The following is a 23,141-nucleotide window of genomic DNA, read 5'->3' on the forward strand; positions in this document are numbered from 1 at the left end:
TACCAACCTAATCAGAAAATGAAGCACATTAGACAGAAGAAACATTTCATATCTTCAACTCCGTTTCTTGAAAGGATCGCTGTAACTTATTTAAGACAAAATATTTTTAAAACATAAAGGCATCAAAAATGCAAATTTTTCATTGTGATTTATTGTTTGTCATATATTTCAGAATTAGATGTGGATTATGGAAAAAAGATCAGTGTTCCCAAAGATATAATGCTGGAAGAGCTTTCCCTTCTTTCCAACAGAGGGGCTCGATTGTTTAAAAAGCGGCAAAGAAGATCTGACAAATACACATTTGAGGGATTCCAGAACTCTGTCAATTCACAAATAAATGTATGTATTCATAGATAAGATCTGGCAATTCTACGGACAATACTAAATAATCAGGAATCAAAGTATGTGGATTGTAAAAAAGCAATAAAGTCTTAACACCTCTTTTGTTTCTTTCTTGCATGTTTTTTGAATTTTGGTTAACTTATGATTCAACTGTATCAGCCCCACAAATAAGGCTTCAGCAGAGATCATCCAGCAAGCCAGAAAGGCGTAACTTCATATGTGACACTTGTGGCAAACTTTATCTTTTCAGAATCAGGCTTGTTCATCCATCAAAAGAAGTGCAGTAGATAATTTATCCGATTTCATCAAAATTCTAAGGTTGAACTCCCATCACCACTGGCAGATGGAAGGATGTCAATTACGAATCATGTATCTGCTAAAGGCAAATGCTAGGATGAAATAAGTATATGTTTTATGTTGTTTGCTCTGCCACTTCAAAACTGGGCCCAATTCAGGCACATTCGATAAATTTGCTCATGCAAGCTATACATGTTGAGTTACTGTTGGGCTCAAATGCTCTAGCTTCAGGAATAGGGATATGTCACAATGAAAAATATCACAATGAGGCTGATGCACTGCTTGAAATATGGTTGTGTGACGAAGACTATTAGTTTAGTGAATGCTGAAGTATTGGCCATTCTGTAATTCTTCAATTATACTGTCCACAAAATCAATATATCCTCCAAGATAAAAGTCATTTTCATTCCTCTTTATAAACTCTAACAGAAGGGTGTATATAACCAAAACAAGTTTATCTTGACTTTTAGCAATTGTTTTGAAACTGATAATGAACACTGACAAGAAACATTTTTCTCCAGTTTCAGATTTCTAAAATGAGCTGGCATAAACTAACTTAATAAACTGTGGAAAAAATGTGATCATAAACATATGTATTCAAATAAACAAATGCAAATTGTTTTGTAATATTTTGATTACACCATTTCTATTAAATGAATGTAACTTATTTCAAGCAAATTGTAAACTGGTGCCTGAAAAATGTTCTAACTAAAAGATTAGACCATACAATAAATGTACCCTTGTTATCCTCCATCTATTTTAGAGCTATGCACCATCTACAACATATTGTGATGATGGGACAGAAAATTGCAAAGGCGTAGAGAACGGATTACAAAGTGGGCAACAAAACACCCCTAAAACACCTCCAAATACTCCTGATCCAAGGACTCCACCAAATCCAGATTCAATTGCTCCAGGTAAGAGACATAATAGCTGAGACAACACATTCACAGTAGATCTTGTGGCTCAATTGCTGCATTTTAAATGATATTGTACTAAGACATGGGGAAAGTCATGTCTGTTTAACCCCAGTGATCCCACATAATGCAAAGTTCAAACATTTTATTATACTTGCATCAAATAAAAAAAAAATGAAAATTTAACATTGAAAACCATTGCTTTTCTAAAGTCCTCATGTGCTACCATAATAAAGTGTGCCTATTACATATTTCTGTGTAGTGACAGAGATAATAATTGAATTATCTTATTATCTTGATTTGAGCATTGTGATATGAATGGCCTGTTGACAACTTTATAAGCCAGAACACTGTTTTCACATTACTAAAATATTTTTCCAATATATTACATTGTTCCTCTGCATTTTATTTATTTCAGGAGTTCTTCATCTGATCCCATTATTTTAACTGGAATCTGGTATATCTCAGAATTTCTAAGAAGTAGAAGAACTGGGTACAAAGAAACTCCAATTTTTTAACTTTAATATCACAAAATGGTAAAAAAAAAGGGCAATGAAGGATTTATTTGAAATAAATCAAATATATGATATTAAGAATATTTTATATTCATTCATGCAATGGTGGGGTTGCTGGTTAGGCCAGCATTTATTGCCCACCCCAGAGCACACTTAAGAGTCAACCACATTGCTGTAGGCCAAACCAGGTAAGGATGTCTATTTCCTTCCCTAAAGGACATTAGAGAACCAGATGCGTTTTTCCTAACAATTGGCAATAGATTCATAGTCATTATTAGATTCTTAATTTCAGCTTTTTTTTTATTGCATTCAAATTCTATCACCTGCTGTGGTGGGATTTGAACCAGGTCCCCATAATGTTATTTTGATCTCTGAAGTAACAGTCCAGCTATAACACCACTTGGCCATTCCCTCCCTCAGTAGGATAAGGGAGGTCCATGTGAGATTATAAGGGGCATCACTTGATTTGTTGTCATTGATTTTCCACTTCACCTATTAGGGAAGCAACAGTGTTCCACTTGCTGTCAGAATCCAACGGACCAGCAAATGTTGGGGTTTGCATTGTGAAGAATAGTGAAAATAAATACAACTTTCAACTCTGCAGGGGACATCCATGCCAATTATGATATGGTTTATATATGCATTTTGACATTATTGCTCTACATAGGATATACTGGACCACTAAAAGGAATTCCACCTGAAAAATTTAATACAACAGCTGTTCCAAAATCATATCAAACTCCGTGGGAGGAAGCCATTGCAGATGATCCAGAACTTCTTTCAACTTTACATCCCACAATGCCAGAGCTCACACCAAAGGTAGAACTGGCTCAGTACAAGACTTTTAACAGGTAAATAATGTTGATTACCATATGTATTCAGAGGGTGTGATTAGTTGTCTTGATTTATGTGAAGGTTATTGTTTCATAAATGTGTAATAATATTTAGCAACCTGTTGGTCATTGCTGCCACTATCACCATAACTAGTAAACATGACAGAATTAGCTTGGTACAGAATGACACCAGGCTATCAAAAGAACATGATTTATGGTTCAGACCTTGTGTTTTCATCTAGTCACCACCTATATTTGGTGGCTTCAAGGCAGTATCATCAAACAGAATGGAAAGAACTAGCATCGAATTTTCACCTCTCATAGCTTTCCATCACTTCCTTCTCATCCACCAGGGCTGTCCTATCATGTGGAAATAATAATGAGGAGTGCAACCTAAGGTTGTGCAAGTTGACTTACTTATAAAACTTGGTAAAGAAGAATTGACACAGAGAAAGGTAGGGGTTGGGACAAACGGAGGTGGAGGATTAAAGTTGGAGGGGAAATACGGAAATTCAAAGGAGGAGAACATTGGCTGTTAATCCATTTCTTACACCATTTTTAGATGCAAAACATCACTAAGTTATGAGGCATATTCCTAATTTTAAACTAATAGTATTTCAACTTTAGTTCATTTTCAAATGCTTCATGAAGTTTCCACATTCAACATTATGGATATTTCTTCCCTGGCATTAGTAGGAACATAGATTATGAATAGTGAGTAGCCATTCCAGAAAATGCAGACCTGGTCTCCATAATATGGAAGGTGGGCATTAGCCTATCGGACATTAAGCCTAATGAAACCCTTAAGTGGCTAATTAACACTTAAAGACAACAATCTATCACCAGTGCAAAAAATACACTAGTTAATCGTAGGATATGTGGCTGGTAAGGCCATTTTTTAACAAAGTCGCAAGGATGCTCAATCCTTCCCTTCCCAGAAAGCTTAGATTTAAGGACAGAACCTCAATTGAGGATAGAATGCTACTCTTGGCTTGTTTAAATCATCATCAGCATATTGTTGAGAAGGTGGAGTGGTGGTCTTTTTAAAGTTGATCAACTTGTAACTGACTTTTCTTTTGATGGGACGAGCCATAACCCCCTCTAAAACAAAAATTCAGCTGCAGATTTTTATTGCTAAAATTAAATTTATGTGCATGCCTTTAATCTTAAGAATATACAGCAGAGCGATCCAGATTAACCTGGCCTTATTTATCTGTAGAATTGCTTTGATTCAAACTGCAGGTAAAATCAACAGTGCATTTGAAATGTCTGCCTCACGTCACTGACGGGATACCTGAACTATCATCAGATTCATGCCATATTTGCATTGAACTGATGGGCAGGAAGCACCAACACATATGCTTGTGGGTTCCTCATCATAAACCCCTCCAAAAATAACAGACTGTTTTTGGATCAGTGGTAAATGATCATAGGTTAGGTGGCTCAAAACCTGGAACAAACATGCATAGTGCATGTGGTATCCATTTTTCAAAAACAAGCAATCGGATCCTGTAATATGCTTCATTAAACAACCAGATACTTTTTTTGGATGTTATTTCTCGGTAAAGACCTGCTTAAAAGATGAGCCTGGTGTCAAAGGGTAGCTCAACATCCTGTAATGATTTTCCTCTATTATCATTCTTCAAGGGGAAATGAGACTAGGTGCAGTTGAAAATTGCAACTCCTGCGGCAACTCTTACGCTGTTTTCCTCTCTCCCCTTTTCCTTAATTGTGAATGACCTTTTTATAGAATCAGCATTCACAATTCCATTGATTTCAATCATGAGTTCCAGTAAATCTGTTACAATGTATGAGGTCACCAGACTAATCTGCAACATGGACTTTTATTACGTATTTTAAATGAGGAGATGCAAGGATAAAGCTGTTAATACTTAGCAAATTCAAATGTTTTCTGTGATGATAGAACTCAGTGTTATAATTTACTGGAACATTTTGTAATTTACAAAATAAATAAATTGAGACCATACATTTAGCTGTTAATATTTTCCATCTGTGGTGAAGGACAGTTCAAAGTTGAAATACTTCCTATGAATTACCTAGTCAGTAATACAATCTCTTGCGCAGCATTGCACAACCTTCCCCTTTTCTGTTACTGCTGATTATGAAAATAACTCAAAAAAGATTCTCTCCTTTTCTCAGTTACTTCAAGAACTGCTTAAAAAGACTCGTGAACAATCTCAACAACAAAAAAAACTCTTCACTAAACAACATATATTCAATGTCAAAATTCCTTCACAAATCACTGAGTGATATTCTACGTCAAATGATATTTTCTGTTTTTGTTGATTTGAACTGAAAACATATTCTAACACAAAGCAGAATACTGCAGATGCTGAAAATTTGAGATAAAAGCAGAAAATGCTGAAATAATCAGGAGATTATATATGAAGAGAGAGAAACACAGTAAACATGTGGAATCTTATTGAGGCATTGATGGTCTCAGCAGACAACTAAATTGATCTCCTGGGAAAGCTTCCATGCCATGCCATATCATGGCATAACATGAGAATGCATTGTGATTAATGTAAACTTTCAGGAGTTCTCCCAATGAAATGGTATTATCTTTCTGACAATCCCACAAATTGTCTGCTCATGGATCTGACATGGGCATTGCCGTGGCTAAAGTTTTTGTTGACTTGTTACAAATGTGAAGATGGCATAGATACAGGAATGAGTACTTTGTCAACAAGTCCACCAAGAACTGTAATTTAGAGCTGGTGCCCCAAACTTCCAAATGGAAAGGCAGCAGCTGAAGATTTCCCAAGGAGATGATGGAGCAAGATGCAAGCCTGCATCTAAAAGCTGTCATTTTCTATGGTTCTCTGAAAGGCAGTGCAGATGCTGATTAAGGGTGACCTGGACCATTATGACTGAACTGGGTCATCTGCTGGAGCTGGATTTGTGCTCAGAATGCAACTGGAGATCTACGCGCCTCCTCCCATAAATGCATTTGGGATGTAACTGATGTATGTTTCTCCAGATCATAGCTGTTCACATCTTTCCCCCATGACTAGGAGAGTCAAGCAGCAACATCACTATCTTTGATCAAGTGCAGGGCACTAAAGACTGCATCCACATGACTTTGAGAGTGCCCTATCATTAATGTGTGAAGTTTATCAACAGAAAAGACTTCCATTCCATCAATATTCCAATTAGATCAATCCAGATGTTATCATTAATGTCAGATATTAGAGGTCTGTCCTAGACATCCTGGGAGTTGTCATCATTCCCTTCTACACAACTTGGGTTCTTGTATCCTTCCAAGTTCCTCAACCAATATAGGGATGGCAGCTCAGAGACAAGATTACTCACACCAAATATGTCTGATAATACCTTTATAAAGCCCTGAGACTGTCGCAGAAGATACAGTAGTGCTGTGCTTCCACCAAATCCTGAGCTCCACGTGGTCCACTCGTATTATTACAAGTATGCCAGAGGCAACGTGGTACTGATAACATCCATTAATCCATCCTTTGATCTGGTTTACTGACTGCTTCTGGTAAACTTACCTACTCTTCCTGTTTGTGTATTACCACAAACCCATTAATGGCCAAGACATTGGGGTCATCTTCTGACTGTAGCTAAGCAGATGCCTGGTATCTGGTAGCCTCTGAATGCCACAGCCCTGAGACATATCTTCTTCAACCAGTTGTGTGAAAATATCAGTGATGTGCTCACCAGAGTGTGTTCCCAAGTTTATTCTAAATAAAGTAATCACCAAGGTGAAAATCTCTGCGGTTGCAAATGAAAACCTTCCTAATGCATCTTCGGTAGGTTCAATAGCTTCCTTCTGAGAGGTGGGAGATGGTGCTGAGGGTCTCTGGCACTGGCCTCTTCAGGGAATTACTTCTGTAGGAAGAATCAAAAATATGTTAAGAATTAGTTAATATAGATTGTAATGGGAGAGCAGTGCAACACAGCAATATGCAGTTTACCAGGCTGATTAATCATATGGTGTGAGGAATTGTAGGTCCACTACTTTCCTCCAGTCTTCACTCTCCCATCTTGTTACGCATTGTGAAATTTTCTGCAATAACACAAAGGAAGTGAATGAGTATGGGGGAAATAGATGGAACAGCTGTAATAATACTGGAGAAGTGGTGAGGTGTTCCTGGTGAATGTGTAGACAGTGCAGAAGAGAGGAACATTAATAGTTTGGGAGAAAGCCATTAGGGAATATGATACATACAGTGGTGAGAATTGTAGTTCATGAGCCTTGGTGAGATGCGTGTGCAGTCCCTGTGTTAGATCCTGGGAGTGTGATGTATCAGACAGTAAATGGTAACACTTAACTTTGCAGAGGGTATGTTATTTACTTTCTTCCTGCTCTACTTAATATTATGTTTTACCTGGTACAGAGCATACACACAGGCTGCTATCTCAGTCCAGGCTGAGTTTGTGGGATGGTGTGGCCTCATTTAGCTGTCTGCAGGATAAGGCACTGCTTCTTCTCCATCAACTCCATCCATTAGTACCTCCAGGCTCCTGTCAGTGAAGCATGTTGCCAGTTTCCTTTCCTGGGCCATGTCCTCTAGTGATGATGGTTAGTATCACAGTGTGTGTGACAGTCCTTGATTTGTGACATCTAAAATATGGCACCAGTGTCATGCAGACTATAAGATCCAATCAGTCTTGAGCACTTCTGCCTCTTGTTCCTCATGATTTCATGAGATGGGCACTGTAGAGCTCTACGGTCTCTGTGAGCCATGGCAGTATGGCGCCATAGATGTCAATTGACAAAACACTTTACTCAAAATGGGAAAATTCATCTCAATATATCAATCCTTTATTGTTTACATTGATATCTACAGAAAAGACATTACACTATGTCTAATGATTAGTACCTGTGATAAGATTAAAACACTGCTGAATACAGCAGAGCTCGTCAAGGGTCAAGTAACAGTGGTTAGAGTTAAAGGGTAGAGATGGCTGATGACAAAATCAGCGGAAAAAATGCAAATTTGAAATATGGACCTAAGGTACTTCACTGTTATATTCCATGTGGGTGGTTTGCAGAGAAAGCTGCCTCGTAACTAACAGTGATCTCTTTTAAAAAAAATAAATTCCAAACCACAGTGCGATTAGCATCACAAACGAAAATATGTTGCTGCTGCTTTATAAACATATATTGGCGAGGCTGATTTTATTGAATCTTATAAAATGAAGAAAAGATACTTTTGTATTTAATCACATTTACTACATCATTGTCTAGACTTTCTCATAAAAAAGTTTCAAAATCTAATTTAACTAATAATGACATGTAGAATGTCCATTGGGAAACTTTCAGTTATACATCGCTACTATTGAAACTCAGAGCTATTTCCTAATGAAAGGAAATAACTTAAGTGTTCTGCTCAAACAGCTATTTCCATGTAATAGCTTTATATAACTTCCTGTGACATGGATCATTGCAGTACACATCATGGAAATATAAATGAGTGTCAAGCAACTATTGAAATATCCACTCCATAAAGTGTAATTTGCATCATTAGATTTCACGTCACAATCATTTTTTTAAAAATTCAGTTGTGGTATATGGATGTCGTGGCTGGACCAGCATTTATTGTCCATCCCTAATTGTCCTTGAGAAGGCAGTGGTGAGTTAGCCTTCTTGGAATGCTGCATTCATTTTGCTGTTGCTCGGCCCACAGGGCTGTTAGAGAGAGAGTTTCAGGATTTTGACCCAGAAACACTGAAGCAATGGTGATATATTTCCAAGTAAGATTGATTGAAGCCTAGAGAGGATCTTAAAGGTGATGTTCCCGTGCATCTGTTGCTCTTGTCTTTCCAATCATAGTGATTGTGGGTTTGAAATGTACTGTCTGAGGAATGTTTGTGAATTTCTGCCATGCATCTTGTAGAAGGCACATACTGCTACAACTGAGCATTGGTGGTGGATTTACTGAATGTGGATGTAATGCCAATCAAACAGGCTGCTTTGGCCTGAATGGTATCAAGCTTCTTAAGTATTGTTGGAGTTGCACTCATCCAAGCAAGTGAGGAGTATTCCATCACACTCATGACTTGTACCTTGTGGACAGGCTTTGGTAAGTCAGGAGATGAGTTACACACTGCAAGATTCCTAGCCTCTAAACTGCTATTGTGACCATAGTACTTACATGGCAAGTCCAGTTCTGTTTCTCTTCAATGGTGACCCCACCAGATATTAATAGTGGTTTTCGAAGGATGTCAGAAGTACTCAAGTTAAAGCAGATGAAACATGATTTAATCATAGGTTTCTGTTCCAGCTGCTTTTGATGCATCCAGAAGGAAATAATTTAGCATTTCAAAGTGTATGAACAACTAATCTCACAATTTTCATACTTCACTGAAGTTATAGTAAAGCAAGACAATTATTCATAAATATTCTCCTAATCTATCTTTAAAAATACAGATTCCCTATCATAGCTAATAAGCTTAAAATTGAAACACACTGAGAAACATGAGAAAATTACTCCAAACCTTTGCAGCAATGCAGTACATATAACAAAGAACAGTATAGCACAGTACAGGCCCTTCAACCCACGACATTGTGCCAAGCATTTATCTTGATCTAATTATCAACCTAACCTATACACCCCTCAATTAACTGTCATCCATGTGCTTGTCCAGCAGTCGCTTAAATGTTCAAACTGTCTCTGACTATACCACCACTTATGGTGCATTCTACGCACCCACATTCTCTGCGTAAAGAACCTAAATCAGACATCTCCTCATATCTTTCTCCAATCACCTTAAAATTATGACCCCTCATGATAGCCTTTTCTGCCCAATCAAAAAGTCTCTGGCTATCTATTATATCTATTCCTCTCATTACCTTGTACACCTCTATCAAGTCACCACTCTTCCCTCTTCTCACCAGTCTGAAAAGCCCTAACTCACTCAACCTCTCTTCATAAGACAAGCTCTCCAATCCAGGCAGCATCCTGGTAAATCTCCTCTGCACCCTCTCTAAAGCATCTACATTCTTACTGTAATGAGGTGACCAGAACTGGACACAATATTCCAAGTGAGGTCTAACCAGGGTTTTATAGAGCTTCAGTAAAACCTCATGGCTCTTAAACTCAATCTCCCCTGTTAATGAAAGCCAAAAAACCGTATGCCTTCTAAACAATCCTATCAACTTGGGTGGCAACTTTGAGGGATCTATGTACGTGGACCCCAAGATCCCGCTGTTCCTCCACACTGCCAAGAATCCTGTCTTTTGCCCTTTTTTCAGCATTCAAATTGACCTTCCAAAATGAATCACTTTGCATTTATCCAGGTTGAATTCCATCTGCCACTTCTCAGCTCAACTCTGCAACTTGTCAAGGACTTGTTGTAGCCTGCAACAGTCCTCAGCACAGTCTACAACACCACTCACCTTTGTGTCATCAGCAAACCTACTAATCCACCCTTCCATTTCTTTATCCATGTCATTTATAAGACCTACAAAGAGCAGAGGCTGAAGAGCAGATCCCTGCCAGACACCACTGGTCATCGACCTCCAGGAAGAATACTTTCCATCCACTACCATCCGATGTCTTCTTTTGGCCAGCTAAGTCTGTATCCAGACAGCCAAATTTCCCTGTATCCAATACCTCCTAACTTTCAGAATGAGCCTACCGTGGGGAACTTATCAAATGCCTTCCTGAAATCCATATACACCACATCCACTGCTCAACCTTTATCAACTTGGAGAAAGTGAGGACTGCAGATGCTGGAGATCAGAGCTTAAAAATGTGTAGCTGGAAAAGCACAGCAGGTCAGGCAGCATCAAAGGAGCAGGAGAATCGACGTTTCGGGCATAAGCCCTTCTTCAGGAAACCTGAAGATTCCTGAAGAAGGGCTTATGCCCGAAACGTAGATTCTCCTGCTTCTTTGATGCTGCCTGACCTGCTGCGCTTTTCCAGCAACACATTTTTAAACCTTCATCAACTTGTCTTGTCACATCCTCAAAGAATTCAATAATGCTTGTGAGGCATGACCTGCCTCTCACAAAGCCATGCTGACTATCTTTAATCAAAATATATTTTTCCATATAGTCATACATCCTATCCCTCAGAATTCTTTCCTGTACCTTGCTTACCACAGATGTAAAACTGACTGGTCTGTAATTACCAGGGATTTCCCTATTCCCTTTCTTGAACAGAGGAACAACATTCACCTTCTCCAATCATCTGGTACTACTCCCGTGGAGAATGAGGATCCAAAGATCATCGCCAGAGTTACAGCAAGCTTATTCCTCGCTTCCCATAGTAACCTTGGATATATCTGGCCTCTCCTTGGGGACTTACTATCTTGACACTTCCCTGAATTTCCAGCACATCCACTTTCCTAATATTAATCTGTTCAAGCCTATTAACCTGGACCACGGTATTCTCATTATCAACAAGGTCCCTCTCTCTCGTAAATATGTAAGCAAAAAACTCATTCAGGGCCTGCCATAACTCTTCAGACTCCAGGAACCAGTTCCCTCCACTATCCCTGGTTTGCTCTACCCTCTCTCTGAATATTCTATTATTCTTCACGTATGTGTAGAACACCTTTGGGTTTTCCCTAATCCTTCCCACCAAAGCTTTCTTGTGTCCCTTCCGAGCTCTCCTCAGTCCATTTTTTAGTTCTTTCCTAGCCACCCTGTAATCCTCTAAAGCTGTACCAGATCCTTGCTTCCTCACCCTTTAAGTAAGCTTCCTTCTTCCTTTCAAGGAGAAACTCCTCTGTTCTTGTCATCCAAAGCTCCCTCACCTTACCACTCCTTGCCTGTCTCAGTGGGACAGATTTGTCCAACACTCACAACAAGTTCTCCTTAAACAGCCTGCACATCTCTGTTGTGCATTTCGCGTTGAATAATTGTTCCTAATTTATACTCCACAGTTCCTGTCTCATTGCAGTATAATTTCCCCTCCCCCAGTTAAATACCTTCCCATACTGTCAGTTCCTATCCCTTTCCATGGCTATGGTAAAGGTGAGGCAGTTGTGGTCACTGTACCAAAATGCTGTCCCACTGAGAGATCTGACACCTGGTCTGGCCCGTTGCCTCTCACCAAATCCAATATGGCCTCCCCTTAGTCGGCTTATCAACATAATGAGTCGGGAATCCTTTCTGGACACACCTGACAAAATTGGCTCCATTCAGACCATCTGCACTAAGGACGTTCCAATCAATATTGGGGAAGTTGAAGTCACCCATAGCAACAACTGTTGCACCCGCATCTTCCCAAGATCTGCTGTCCAATCGGTTCTCCCATCTGTCTGCTGCTATTGGCGGAGGTCTATAGAAAACACCCAATAAAACGACTGCTCTTTTCCTGTTACTGACTTTTACCCATTTTGACTCAGTAGACAAACCCTCCACAACAACCTCCTTTTCTGCAACTGTGATACACTCCCCCTCATCTTTTACCCCTTTCTGTTCTTTTTAAAATATCTAAACCCTGGAACGTCCAGCAAACATTCCTGGCCCTGTGAAATCCATGTCTCCATTGTGGCCAGAACATCATAATTCTAAGTACTGATCCATGCTCTAAGTTCATCACACTACTTGCATTAAACAGGTATACTTAAGCCCATCCCTTTGCCCTATCAACTGTGTATCCTTCCTGACTGACTCTCTGCCTTCCATTTCTGCCCATTCAACAACTATCCTCTCCTCTGATCTGTGACTATAGTTCCCACCCCCCTGCCAAACTAGTTTAAACCATCCCGAAGTGCTCCAGCAAATCTACTGCATGGGACATTGGTGCCCCTCCAGTTTAAGTCTTTCATGTATAGGTCCAACCTTCCCTAGAAGGCACCCCAATGATCTATGTGTCTAAAGCCTTCCCTCCTACACCAACCCTGCAGTCACGTGTTTAGCTGCACTCGCTCCCTGGTCCTTGCTTCACCAGGAGGTAGCACTGGTAGTAATCCTGAGATTACTACTCTGCTCGTCCAGCTTTTTAGCTTCCAATCTAATTCCCTGAAATCACTTTTTATATCCTCATCCCTTTTCCTGGGCTATGTCATTAGTGCCAGTGTGAACCATGACTTCTGGCTGCTCACCTTTCACCTTCAGAATATTATAGAGCAAGTTTTGAGAAGATTTGTAGCTCCGGTTGAGGTTCTGGAGGTAGGTTTGCTCGCTGAGCTGGAAGGTTCTTTTTCAGATGTTTTTCGAAGCTTCTTCCAGAGGCTCACTGAAGATGTTACCTAGTATGGTGACAACACATCTGAAAATGAACCTTGCAGCTCAGTGAGCAAACCTACATCCAGAATCTTATAGACTTGATTGGAGACATCTCGGACACTGGCACCTGGGGGGTAACTATGTTCCGGGAGACCTGTTCACAACCACAGAATCTCTTGTCTATTCCTCTAAATATTGAGTCTCCTACCACTAGTGTGTTTTCTATTCTCTCCCCATCCCTTCTGAGCCACAGACCCAGGCTCAATGTGAGAGGCTTGGTCTCTATGGCTTACTCCTGGTAGGTCATTAACAGGATCCCCCCCCCCCCCCCACTCCTCAACAGTATCCAAAATGGCATACTTATTATTGAGGCAAATGGCCACATGTGATCCCTGCACTGTCTGTCTGTTCCCTTTCTGTCCCCTGACTGTAAACCCATCTAAATTTGTCATGTACCTGAGGTGACTGTAACTCCTCTCTATTACCCCCTCTGCCTCCCAAATAGAACATAGAACATAGAAACGTACAGCACACAACAGGCCCTTTGGCCCACGATATTGTGCTGAGGTTTAATCCTAATGTAAAATATAGTAACTTACCCTACACACCCTTCAACTCACTGCCATCCATGCGCATGTCCAGCAGTCGCTTAAATGTCCCCAATGACTCTGCTTCTACCACCATCGCTGGCAATGCATTCCATGCATTCACAACTCTCTGCGTAAAGAACCTACCTCTGACGCCTCCTTTATACCTTCCTCCTAATATCTTAAAACTATGACTCTTCGTACCACTCAATCCTGCCCTGGGGAAAAGTCTCTGGCTATTGACTCTCATTATCTTGTATACCTCGATCAGGTCTCCTCTCTTCCTTCTTCTCTCCAGAGAGAAAAGTCTGAGCTTATTCAACATTTCTTCACGGATTAGGGAGAACACAAAGGCATTTTACACTTATGTGAGGAACAAGAGAATGGTCAAAGAAAGAGTAGGGCCGATCAGGGATAGCATAGGGACCTTGCGTGTGGAGTCTGAGGAGGTAGGGGAAACCCTAAATGAGTTTTTTGCTTCTGTCTTTACAAAAGAAACCAAACTTTGTAGTGAATGAAACCTTTGAAGAGCAGGTGTGCATGCTGGAATGGATAGAGATAGAGGAAGCTGATGTGCTGAAAATTTTGTCAAACATTAAGATTGACAAGTCGCCAGGCCCGGACCAGATTTGTCCTCGGCTGCTTTGGGAAACGAGAAATGCAATTGCTTCGCCACTTGCGAAGATCTTTGCATTCTCGCTCTCCACTGGAGTCGTACCTGAGGACTGGAGAGAGGCAAATGTAATTCCTCTCTTCAAGAAAGGAAATAGGGAAATCCCCAGCAATTACAGACCAGTAAGTCTCACGTCTGTCATCTGCAAGGTGTTAGAAAGGATTCTGAAGGATAGGATTTATGACCATCTGGAAGAGCATGGCTTGATTAAATGCAGTCAACATGGCTTTGTGAGGGGCAGGTCATGCCTCACAAACCTTATCGAGTTCTTTGAGGATGTGACTAGAAAAGTTAATGAGGGTCGAGCTGTGGTGTATATGGACTTCAGCAAGGCATTTGATAAGGTTCCCCATAGTAGGCTCATTCAGAAGGTCAGGAGGAATGGGATACAGGGGAACTTAGCTGTCTGGATACAGAATTGGCTGGCCAACAGAAGACAGCGAGTGGTAGTAGAAGGAAAATATTCTGCCTGGAAGTCTGTGATGAGTGGTGTTCCACAGGGCTCTGACCTTGGGCCTCTACTATTTGTAATTTTTATTAATGCCTTGGATGAGGGGATTGAAGGATGGGTCAGCAAATTTGCAGATGACACAAAGGTTGGAGGTGTCATTGACAGTATAGAGGGCTGTTGTAGGCTGCAGCGGGACATTGACAGGATGCAGAGATGGGCTGAGAGGTGTTAGATGGAGTTCAACCTGGATAAATGCAAGGTGATGCATTTTGGAAGGTCGAATTTGAAAGCTGAGTACAGGATTAAGGACAGGATTCTTGGCAGTGTGGAGGAACAGAGGGATCTTGGTGTGCAGATACATAGATCCCTTAAATTGGCCACCCAAGTGGGCAGGTTGTTAAGAAACCAAATGGTGTTTTGGCTTTCATTAACAGGGGGATTGAGTTTAAGAGTAGTGAGATCTTGTTGCAGCTCTATAAAACTTTGATTAGACCGCACTTGGAATACTGCATCCAGTTCTGGTCACCCTATTATAGGAAAGATGTGGATGCTTTGGAGAGGGTTCAGAGGAGGTTTACCAGGATGCTGCCTGGACTGGAGGGCTTATCTTATGAAGAGAGGTTGACTGAGCTCAGACTTTTTTCATTGGAGAAAAGGAGGAGGAGATGGGACCTAATTGAGGTATACAAGATAATGAGAGGCATAGATAGAGTCAATAGCCAGAGACTCTTTCCCAGGGCAGAAATGGCTAACACGAGGGGTCATAGTTTTAAGCTGGTTGGAGGAAAGTATAGAGGGGATGTCAGAGACGGGTTCTTTACACAGAGAGTTGTGAGAGCATGGAATGTGTTGCCAGCAGCAGTTGTGGAAGCAAGGTCACTGGGGACATTTAAGAGACTACTGGACATGCATATGGTCACAGAAATTTGAGGGTGCATACATGAGGATCAATGGTCGGCACAACATCATGGGCTGAAGGGCCTGTTCTGTGCTGTGTTCTATGTTCTGTAAGGCAAGCCCTTCAGTCCAGACAGCATCCTGGTAAATCTTCTTTGCACCCTCTCCAAAGCCTCTGTATCTTTCCTATAGTCGGGCAACCAGAACTGGATACAATATTCCAAGTGTGGTCTCACCAGGGACTTGTAGAGCTGTAGCAAAACCTCGCAGCTCTTAAACTCGATCCCCCTGTAAATGAAAGCCAAAACACCATATGCTTTCTTAAAATCCCTATCCACTTGGGTGGCAACTTTGAAGGATTTACGTATGTGCACACCCAGATCCCTCTGTTCCTCCACACTGCCAAGAATCCTGTCTTTAATCCTATATTCAGCATTCAAGTTCAACCTTCCAAAATGCATCACTTTGCATTTATCCTGGTTGAACTCCATCTGTCATTTCTCACCCCAGCTCAGCATCTTGTCTATGTCATGCTGCATCCTGCAATTGCCCTATCGATAGCACCGCCAACCTTTATGTCATCTGCAAATTTACTAACCCACCCCTCAACCCCCTCATCCAAGACATTTATAAAAACTACAAAGAGCAGAAGCCCAAGATCAGAGCCCTGTGGGACCCCATTCAACACTGACCTCCAGGCAGAATATTTTCCATCTACAACCACTGTCTGGTTGCCTTCTGTCAGCCAACCAATTCTGAATCCAGATAGCCAAATCTCCCTGTATCCCATGCTTCCTGACTTTATGAATGAGCCTACCATGAGAACCTTATCAAATACCTTACTGTAGTCCATATCCAGCACATCCACTGCTCGACCTTTGTTGAATGATCCAAAGTTCATCCACCTCCAGCTACAGCTCCAGCTCCCTATCGCAGTTCCTGAGGAGCTGGAGTTGGATGCACTTCCCACAGATGAAGTCAGTGGGGCACTAGTGGTGGTCCTTATCTCCCACATCCTAAAGGAGGAGCAAACAACTTCCCGAACATCCATTCCCACTGTTCTGAATTCCCAAAGAGATTATTGAAAAGAAAACTAGTCACATTATCAAATTGGCACACATAACCCTTTTTGGGGGGGTTAGATGTGTGGGATGGGTGGGAGACACCGCCTAAGTAGATTTTTGGGTAAAGCAACTGCCCAAATATATTACCTCATTTACTCAGCAGTCTTGTGTCTGCTCCTGCTCAGTGTGCACTCTGCCTATACAGTTCCAGTAAAATAGACTCTTGATAAATAGTAATGTTCAAGTGAAACACTACCAATCATGATTCTCCACTCTTCACTCTTGGCCAAACCATGAAGCCTGTTAATGTATTTTGTTTGTGGAAATATTCAGTGCAATGTTGACAAAGTAGAATTCATGCAGGTTATCGGTGATCAATATACATTAAAAGTAAAATATCAAATAGGAAACCGATGTAAACTAGGTCAATACACTAACGTTACTTGAAACTTATGGGTTAATGCTACAGTTTATAATTCTAAAGTATGACTTGCAGACAGAATTTGGAAGCTGCTGGAATTCATAAATGTAATAATGAGGTGAGGTCAGCTCAGAAAATACTTGTTAGTTAATTCATATTAATAACTTGTGAAACAATAGGAGGCTTTAGTTTCTTGAAAACAAAACATTATAACAGTTTTCTAAGACTTAAATTGACCTGTATAGTTTAACTTGAGTACATGTTAATGAGGTGCCTCAAATATAACATGGAAATATTACAAAGCATTTAACACATTTTAAAAGCCTTATCTTAGAAAGTATTTTCTCTTTACCAGAGGGCAGATATTCAGTATCTGTAAAATGTCTTCAGTTTAAATATATCCCAGTACATCATTAATAGTGTTCTTCATTGTCAACAGAAACAAATTTAGCATACCTATCAGTAAAATTACAGGATAAAGATAAACTCAAGTTGTGCCTTCTTACTGTGACTTGAAGGCAGAATCAACAGTTAAAACTGACATTAATTGAGGAAAGAAGTACAAACTTTTAATAAATAGAAATTATGGAAAGAATTTTGGACACTAACAATGAATAGTTAGATTGTCTTTTTGAGGAGAATCTGTGAGTCAGCCGGTGTCTCTCGCCAGCTGGCTGGAGACTTTGTGAAAGACCTGTGTTGTCTCTTTCAGGGAAGGCCAGCTGACCACACACCAATCAGGTAGTGTTAAGACCAACTGGATTCAAAATGCCAGGATTGCCAGTGGTCAGGCCTCACTCCCACACAAAGTCTCATGTCTCAGTCGGGTGTTGCCTTTGATCAAGAGACACCCCTTTTCCAAGGAGACACGTTGCCTGCAGGATAGCAGAGTCATGAACAGCACATTGTGACAAGCCCATCTGCAACTGCATTAATCTTTGCAGTTCCAGGTTAAGACTTTGCACAGTTATTATTTAGCCACTTAAGAGGCTCAATAGGCAGCAAAACAAGATGGAGAAAGTGAGGATTGTAGATACTGGAGTCGAAAAGTGTGGTGCTGGAAAAGCACAGCAGGTCAGGCAGCAACCGAGGAGCAGGAGAATCGATGTTTCGGGCTTGAGCTCTTCGTTAGGAATACAGAACAAGATGTTTCATGGTGAAAACAATAAATACTGGAGATCACAGCAGGTAAGGCAGCATCCATGGAAAGAGAGCAAGCTCTGATGAAGAGTCAGCTAGGTTTGAAATATTAGCTTGCTCTCTCTCCATTAATGCTTCCTTTCCTGCTGTGATCTTCAATACAGATTGCAGCATCTACAGTAATTTGTTCCTGCGGTCAGTTCTGCTATAACCTGGTAGTTCCGTTCTCATAAAACCCCATGTTATAAGAAAATCATGTAATAGCAGCACCATTTAAACTAATGGGACTGAAATCGTGTTTAAACCAATACACATTTTAAAAGTTTGTGCGATTGAAACAGTGTCCCCAATTTGTCAATTATGTTACAGCAAATTCGCATGAACGAAATGTGCGTTACAGTAGAACGATCTGTACGTGGTCAATGATGGGCCTTCCTGTACAGAACTTAATTCTGACAGAAGTGGCAAGGTTTCTATATATAGCACCATCCTGCACAATTAATTGCCCTTCCTCCCTCCAAATTCACCATCTCTGAAAACAAAAGATTCCATACTTTGCCTTTAAAAATGTTACTGGGGTGATACCTTTGCAGTAATACTATAGAGGTTTTTAAACTTTCTTCTGTTCTTTTAAACCTAGATCACTATTTTAGAGAAATCAGATACTTATCAAGGAATGCAATAAAAACAAAGGGAAAAGTTTTACTTGACCTACCAAGTACTTGCAATCAAACACAGACATTTGCATTCAGGCTAAATAAAATCATCAGCTCTCAGAATAGCAGTCCGAGAGTACATGAATGGGAGATATTTTATCGATGTTTTAAGAATAGTCATATTTTTCAGCAGTGTAGTAATAATTTAATTGGAGTGTTAAATTAGAAGTTTGGCCTTGGAAAATATAATGCACATGTACAATACTCAAGAGCCACATTTATCAGTGTTTCACCGGAACTGTGGAATGATTAGATTAGATTCCCTACAGTGTGGAAACAGGCCCTTCGGCCCAACAAGTCCACACCGACCCTCTGAAGAGCAACCCACCCAGACCCATTCCCCTACATTTACCCCTGACTAATCCACCTAACACTACGGGCAATTTAGCATGGCCAATTCACCTAACCTGTACATCTTTGGACGGTGGGAGGAAATCGGAGCACCCGGAGGAAACCCATGCAGACATGGGGAGAATGTGCAAAGTCCACACAGACAGTTGCCCAAGGTATATCTAAGGAAAAATAGTATACGTATATACACGGCACGGTGGGTGGCACGGTGGCACAGTGGTTAGCACTGTTGTCTCACAGCGCCAGAGACCCGGGTTCAATTCCCACCTCAGGTGATTGACTGTGTGGAGTTTGCACGTTCTCCCCGTGTCTGCGTGGGTTTCCTCCGGGTGCTCCGGTTTCCTCCCAAAGTCCAAAGATGTGCAGGTAAGGTGAATTGGCCATGCTAAATTGCCCGTAGTGTTAGGTAAGGGGTAAATGTAGGGGTATGGGTGGGTTGCGCTTCGGCGGGTCGGTGTGGACTTGTTAGGCCGAAGGGCCTGTTTCCACACTGTAATGTAATGTAATCTAAAAAATCTTACACATGAAAATATATTGTTAAAAATCTACATTTATTGTTTATCCTCATCAATATATAATCAACCACATGTTTTGACAACAATGTTTTCAGGAGATCTTGCTTTCTGGCTCATTATATTGTCTTTCCCCATTCCCCCAAATCAAATTGGACTCTGACATTTTTTGCAGTAGAGCTTACATTAAATTCACATTAAATTAATCTCCAAAAATGCCATCCATTTTACTTTCATGGTAACAAGAGATTTAGTTGAAGTAGAAGTTCCCATTGCAATTTTATGCAGTTTTCTTCTTTCTTTCTGTGGAATAATGTGTCTCTGCCTGGCAAAATTCACTCTTGAGGGAAAGCCGGAATGCAAATGTCTGACTAAAATAGAATTTAAATCCAAATCACATTGTTGAAAAGTGATGCAACTATTAAGCTGATGTAATGTCGTTTCTTTTCAGCATTTTGGTAACTACTTTAAATAGCCTGGCAAGTTCAAAATTTTCCATGCTTCTCCATGTTAGTAGGCCAAATACTTTGCAAATTCTATGTTGCTAGTAAAAAGCAGCATGCAACAAACAATATGTCCAATGCTGAAGTGGCTCATACCTGGTTACTGATGCATGACTTCTTTAAGTAACTTTATTAATGCGAAACAAAAAAGAGAAATTGCTGGAAAAACTCAGCAGGTCTGGCAGCATCTGTGGAGAGAAAGCAGAGTTAATGTTAAGTCCAGTCACCCTCCTACAGAACTGTTGTGAAATTTCAAGTATTATTCGTTAATTATTCGGTGACAATTCCTTTACAAAGTTGTGAAATTTTATCTCTTTTTTTCACACTTCTTCCATCTCTTTTTTATTCAGTTTTTCTTAAAATAATCCTTCATTAAATGTAAGTTTTGTTCAGATATTGCTTTCATTTCCCCTTTATTCTTTCAATCTTAAAGAAAAACATAGTTAAAGTTTTATCAGTAAATATGTTTCATTTCTCTGTTTTTATGAGTGTTGTTTCATCCTGGACTTTAATAGTATTCATGTGATCAGGACCTTTGCCATTCTTATCTGATGAATCATTCCTGTATTGCTTCAGAAATTAAAATTTTACTTTCATGTCTAGTTGTGATATTGCGATATATCTTTCCGGGCCTGTTTTTTAGTGATTAAACTACGGTTTATGTTTTTCGTTATTGAAAACTAATTTAATTTATGACACATATGTGTTATCCCCATGTCCCCCTTTTTTTAAGTATCCTATTCTTGTTAGCTGTGATAGAGTTATTTATGTTTAAGCCCTACATATATCTTTATCTTTGAATATTAATACCTATGTGTTCTGCCCTATTTAGTTACACTTAATTCTCTAACAAACCTATATTTATAACCAGATACTGTTACATTCTAAAGGGGACTATTCACCTTACCAATACCAAAGCAAATTAGGTGTGCAAAATCAAGGGTCAGAATTTAATGCCCTACCTCATGGTTTATTTATTGGCTGGGCAGTATTAAAGTGGGTGGAATGCTGCCCAACCATCTTTCTGCCTCTGCCTGATGGCCACTTAATGCAGTGGACCTTCCTGAAAGTGATAAAATGGATCTCTCACTGATTGTACAATAAGCTAAACTCATGTTACCTGCATTAAATTCTGCCCTGGGTCAGCAAAAATTTATCCCCCAAATTTCTAAAATTAAATTAAAAATGTACCACTATTTGCATTTCATGACTTCAAAATTGAAAAGGTGAGAATCATTTATAAGTTACATTTAGAATGGTGGTATTTTGGACAGGCAGCCTAAAATACTTGCCTTTCAATGGAGCATTTCAGGACATCAAGATGCTGCAGGCACTTTGCAACCAATTAGCACTTTTGAAATGTAGTTACTGTTGTGATGCAGCCTATGATCTGAAGCATGGCTGTCATATTAGCATATTCAGACTCACTTTAGATTCACAGCAGAATGGAGGGAGAATATAGGAAGGAAGTGATCAGAACTTTCAATTAAAACCAGTGAACTTACATGAGTGCTTTGGAGTTTCAGACCAGTAATGCCACAGTATTGCAGCTGTTATGCAAAATACTTCAAGAAGATCAGAGCAAAGTTAGAGGTAACAAGGGGTAACTCAGTTTGTTAGTGTTTTCCTAAATTTTTACTTCTAACTCCACAGAGTTGCAACTCCTTATGGTGGTTTTGATAGAGCTTCCAAAATCATAAGTTTCAAGTTACCAAAACTGGATTTTGCATTACTGGAACCAGAGCTCAAGTTGCCTGTTTTCCAAGATGGTACTGCTGGTCGGCCAAGCTTCAACAGAACTGCTCAAGGTTGGACATCTAACAACGTTCCAATAATATTTGATGATCTGCCTTTGGAAGCAACCATTCCTGAAACAGATGATCTTTAAAATATTACTGTGCTCTTGCTTACAGACAAGGCATTTTTCTTCAATATAAGTAGATAATAATGCTTTATGTCAACACTTATATCAAGCAAACAATAGTCCAAATAATTATAAACTTTATATACTGAAATATAAACCCCAATGCTCAATGTTTAGTCAAGCCAGGATTTCTCCCCACCTTTGTAAAACAATTTGATTAAACATCTTGTAAACTTATAGTCTCAATTGTTTGCAAATTCATTAAACAATGCAGTTATCTTTTGGCAAAAACTTACTGTTTATCCTAAAGAAAATATAGGACATTCAGCTGTCAACAAGAATGAAAATGTTTCCGACCTTTTGCTTTCTCCTTTTACTTTAACTTCTCTTTCCTTGTATTATCTCTCTTTCATTTAACAGAAACGAGAGCAGATATTTTGTTCTATAGACAGGAATCAGCTATCAAGTATCCAACATTAGGCTTGATGAGGAGTGTTAGCAATTTTAAAGTAAATCACATCCTAGTTCAAAGATGCTGTCTTCCAAAATTCACAGTCAAGTAGTTTTACAGGTCACTGGAGAGGGACAGAAATAGAATCTGTGACTGACTTTTCCCTTTCTAACTCCAATTGCTGTTTGAGGTGTATTCCCATTACCAATGCCTCTGGAGAACATTAGTTGTGTGCAAGGATTAAACTCAGAATTGTTTCATTTCTGTGGTCAAGACCTCATCAAGCAGAGGGGATGTTTACAAAGTTTCAATCCAATTTCTTTTCAATAGGTTTCTAAAAGTTGACTCACAATATTCTTGTTACAGTGCCAATGAACTGAGTTAGCCTTTTCCTGACTGATTGAGCAGTTGTTATTGCAACTACAGGAGTTGGAAATAT

At 39.9% G+C, this 23,141-nt stretch overlaps 1 protein-coding gene across 2 annotated transcripts in view; it reads left to right on the top strand.

Annotated features, from left to right (window-relative positions):
• Positions 1-22,488, top strand: part of LOC122553141 (myozenin-2-like) — a 37,925-nt gene extending 15,437 nt beyond the window's left edge. For both annotated transcript variants that reach the window (XM_043696724.2, XM_043696733.2), the window contains 4 exons: positions 173-339; positions 1,403-1,556; positions 2,739-2,922; positions 22,041-22,488. In XM_043696724.2, the coding sequence (XP_043552659.1) occupies positions 173-339; positions 1,403-1,556; positions 2,739-2,922; positions 22,041-22,275 (740 nt within the window). In that variant the 3' untranslated portion in view covers positions 22,276-22,488. The remainder of the gene's footprint in view (positions 1-172; positions 340-1,402; positions 1,557-2,738; positions 2,923-22,040) is intronic.
• The last annotated feature ends 653 nt before the right edge of the window (positions 22,489-23,141 follow it).

Source organism: Chiloscyllium plagiosum, unplaced genomic scaffold (assembly GCF_037043375.1).
Source record: "Chiloscyllium plagiosum isolate Xiang-an unplaced genomic scaffold, Cpla_swu_hap1 HiC_scaffold_1, whole genome shotgun sequence".
Classification (NCBI taxonomy): domain Eukaryota; kingdom Metazoa; phylum Chordata; class Chondrichthyes; order Orectolobiformes; family Hemiscylliidae; genus Chiloscyllium; species Chiloscyllium plagiosum.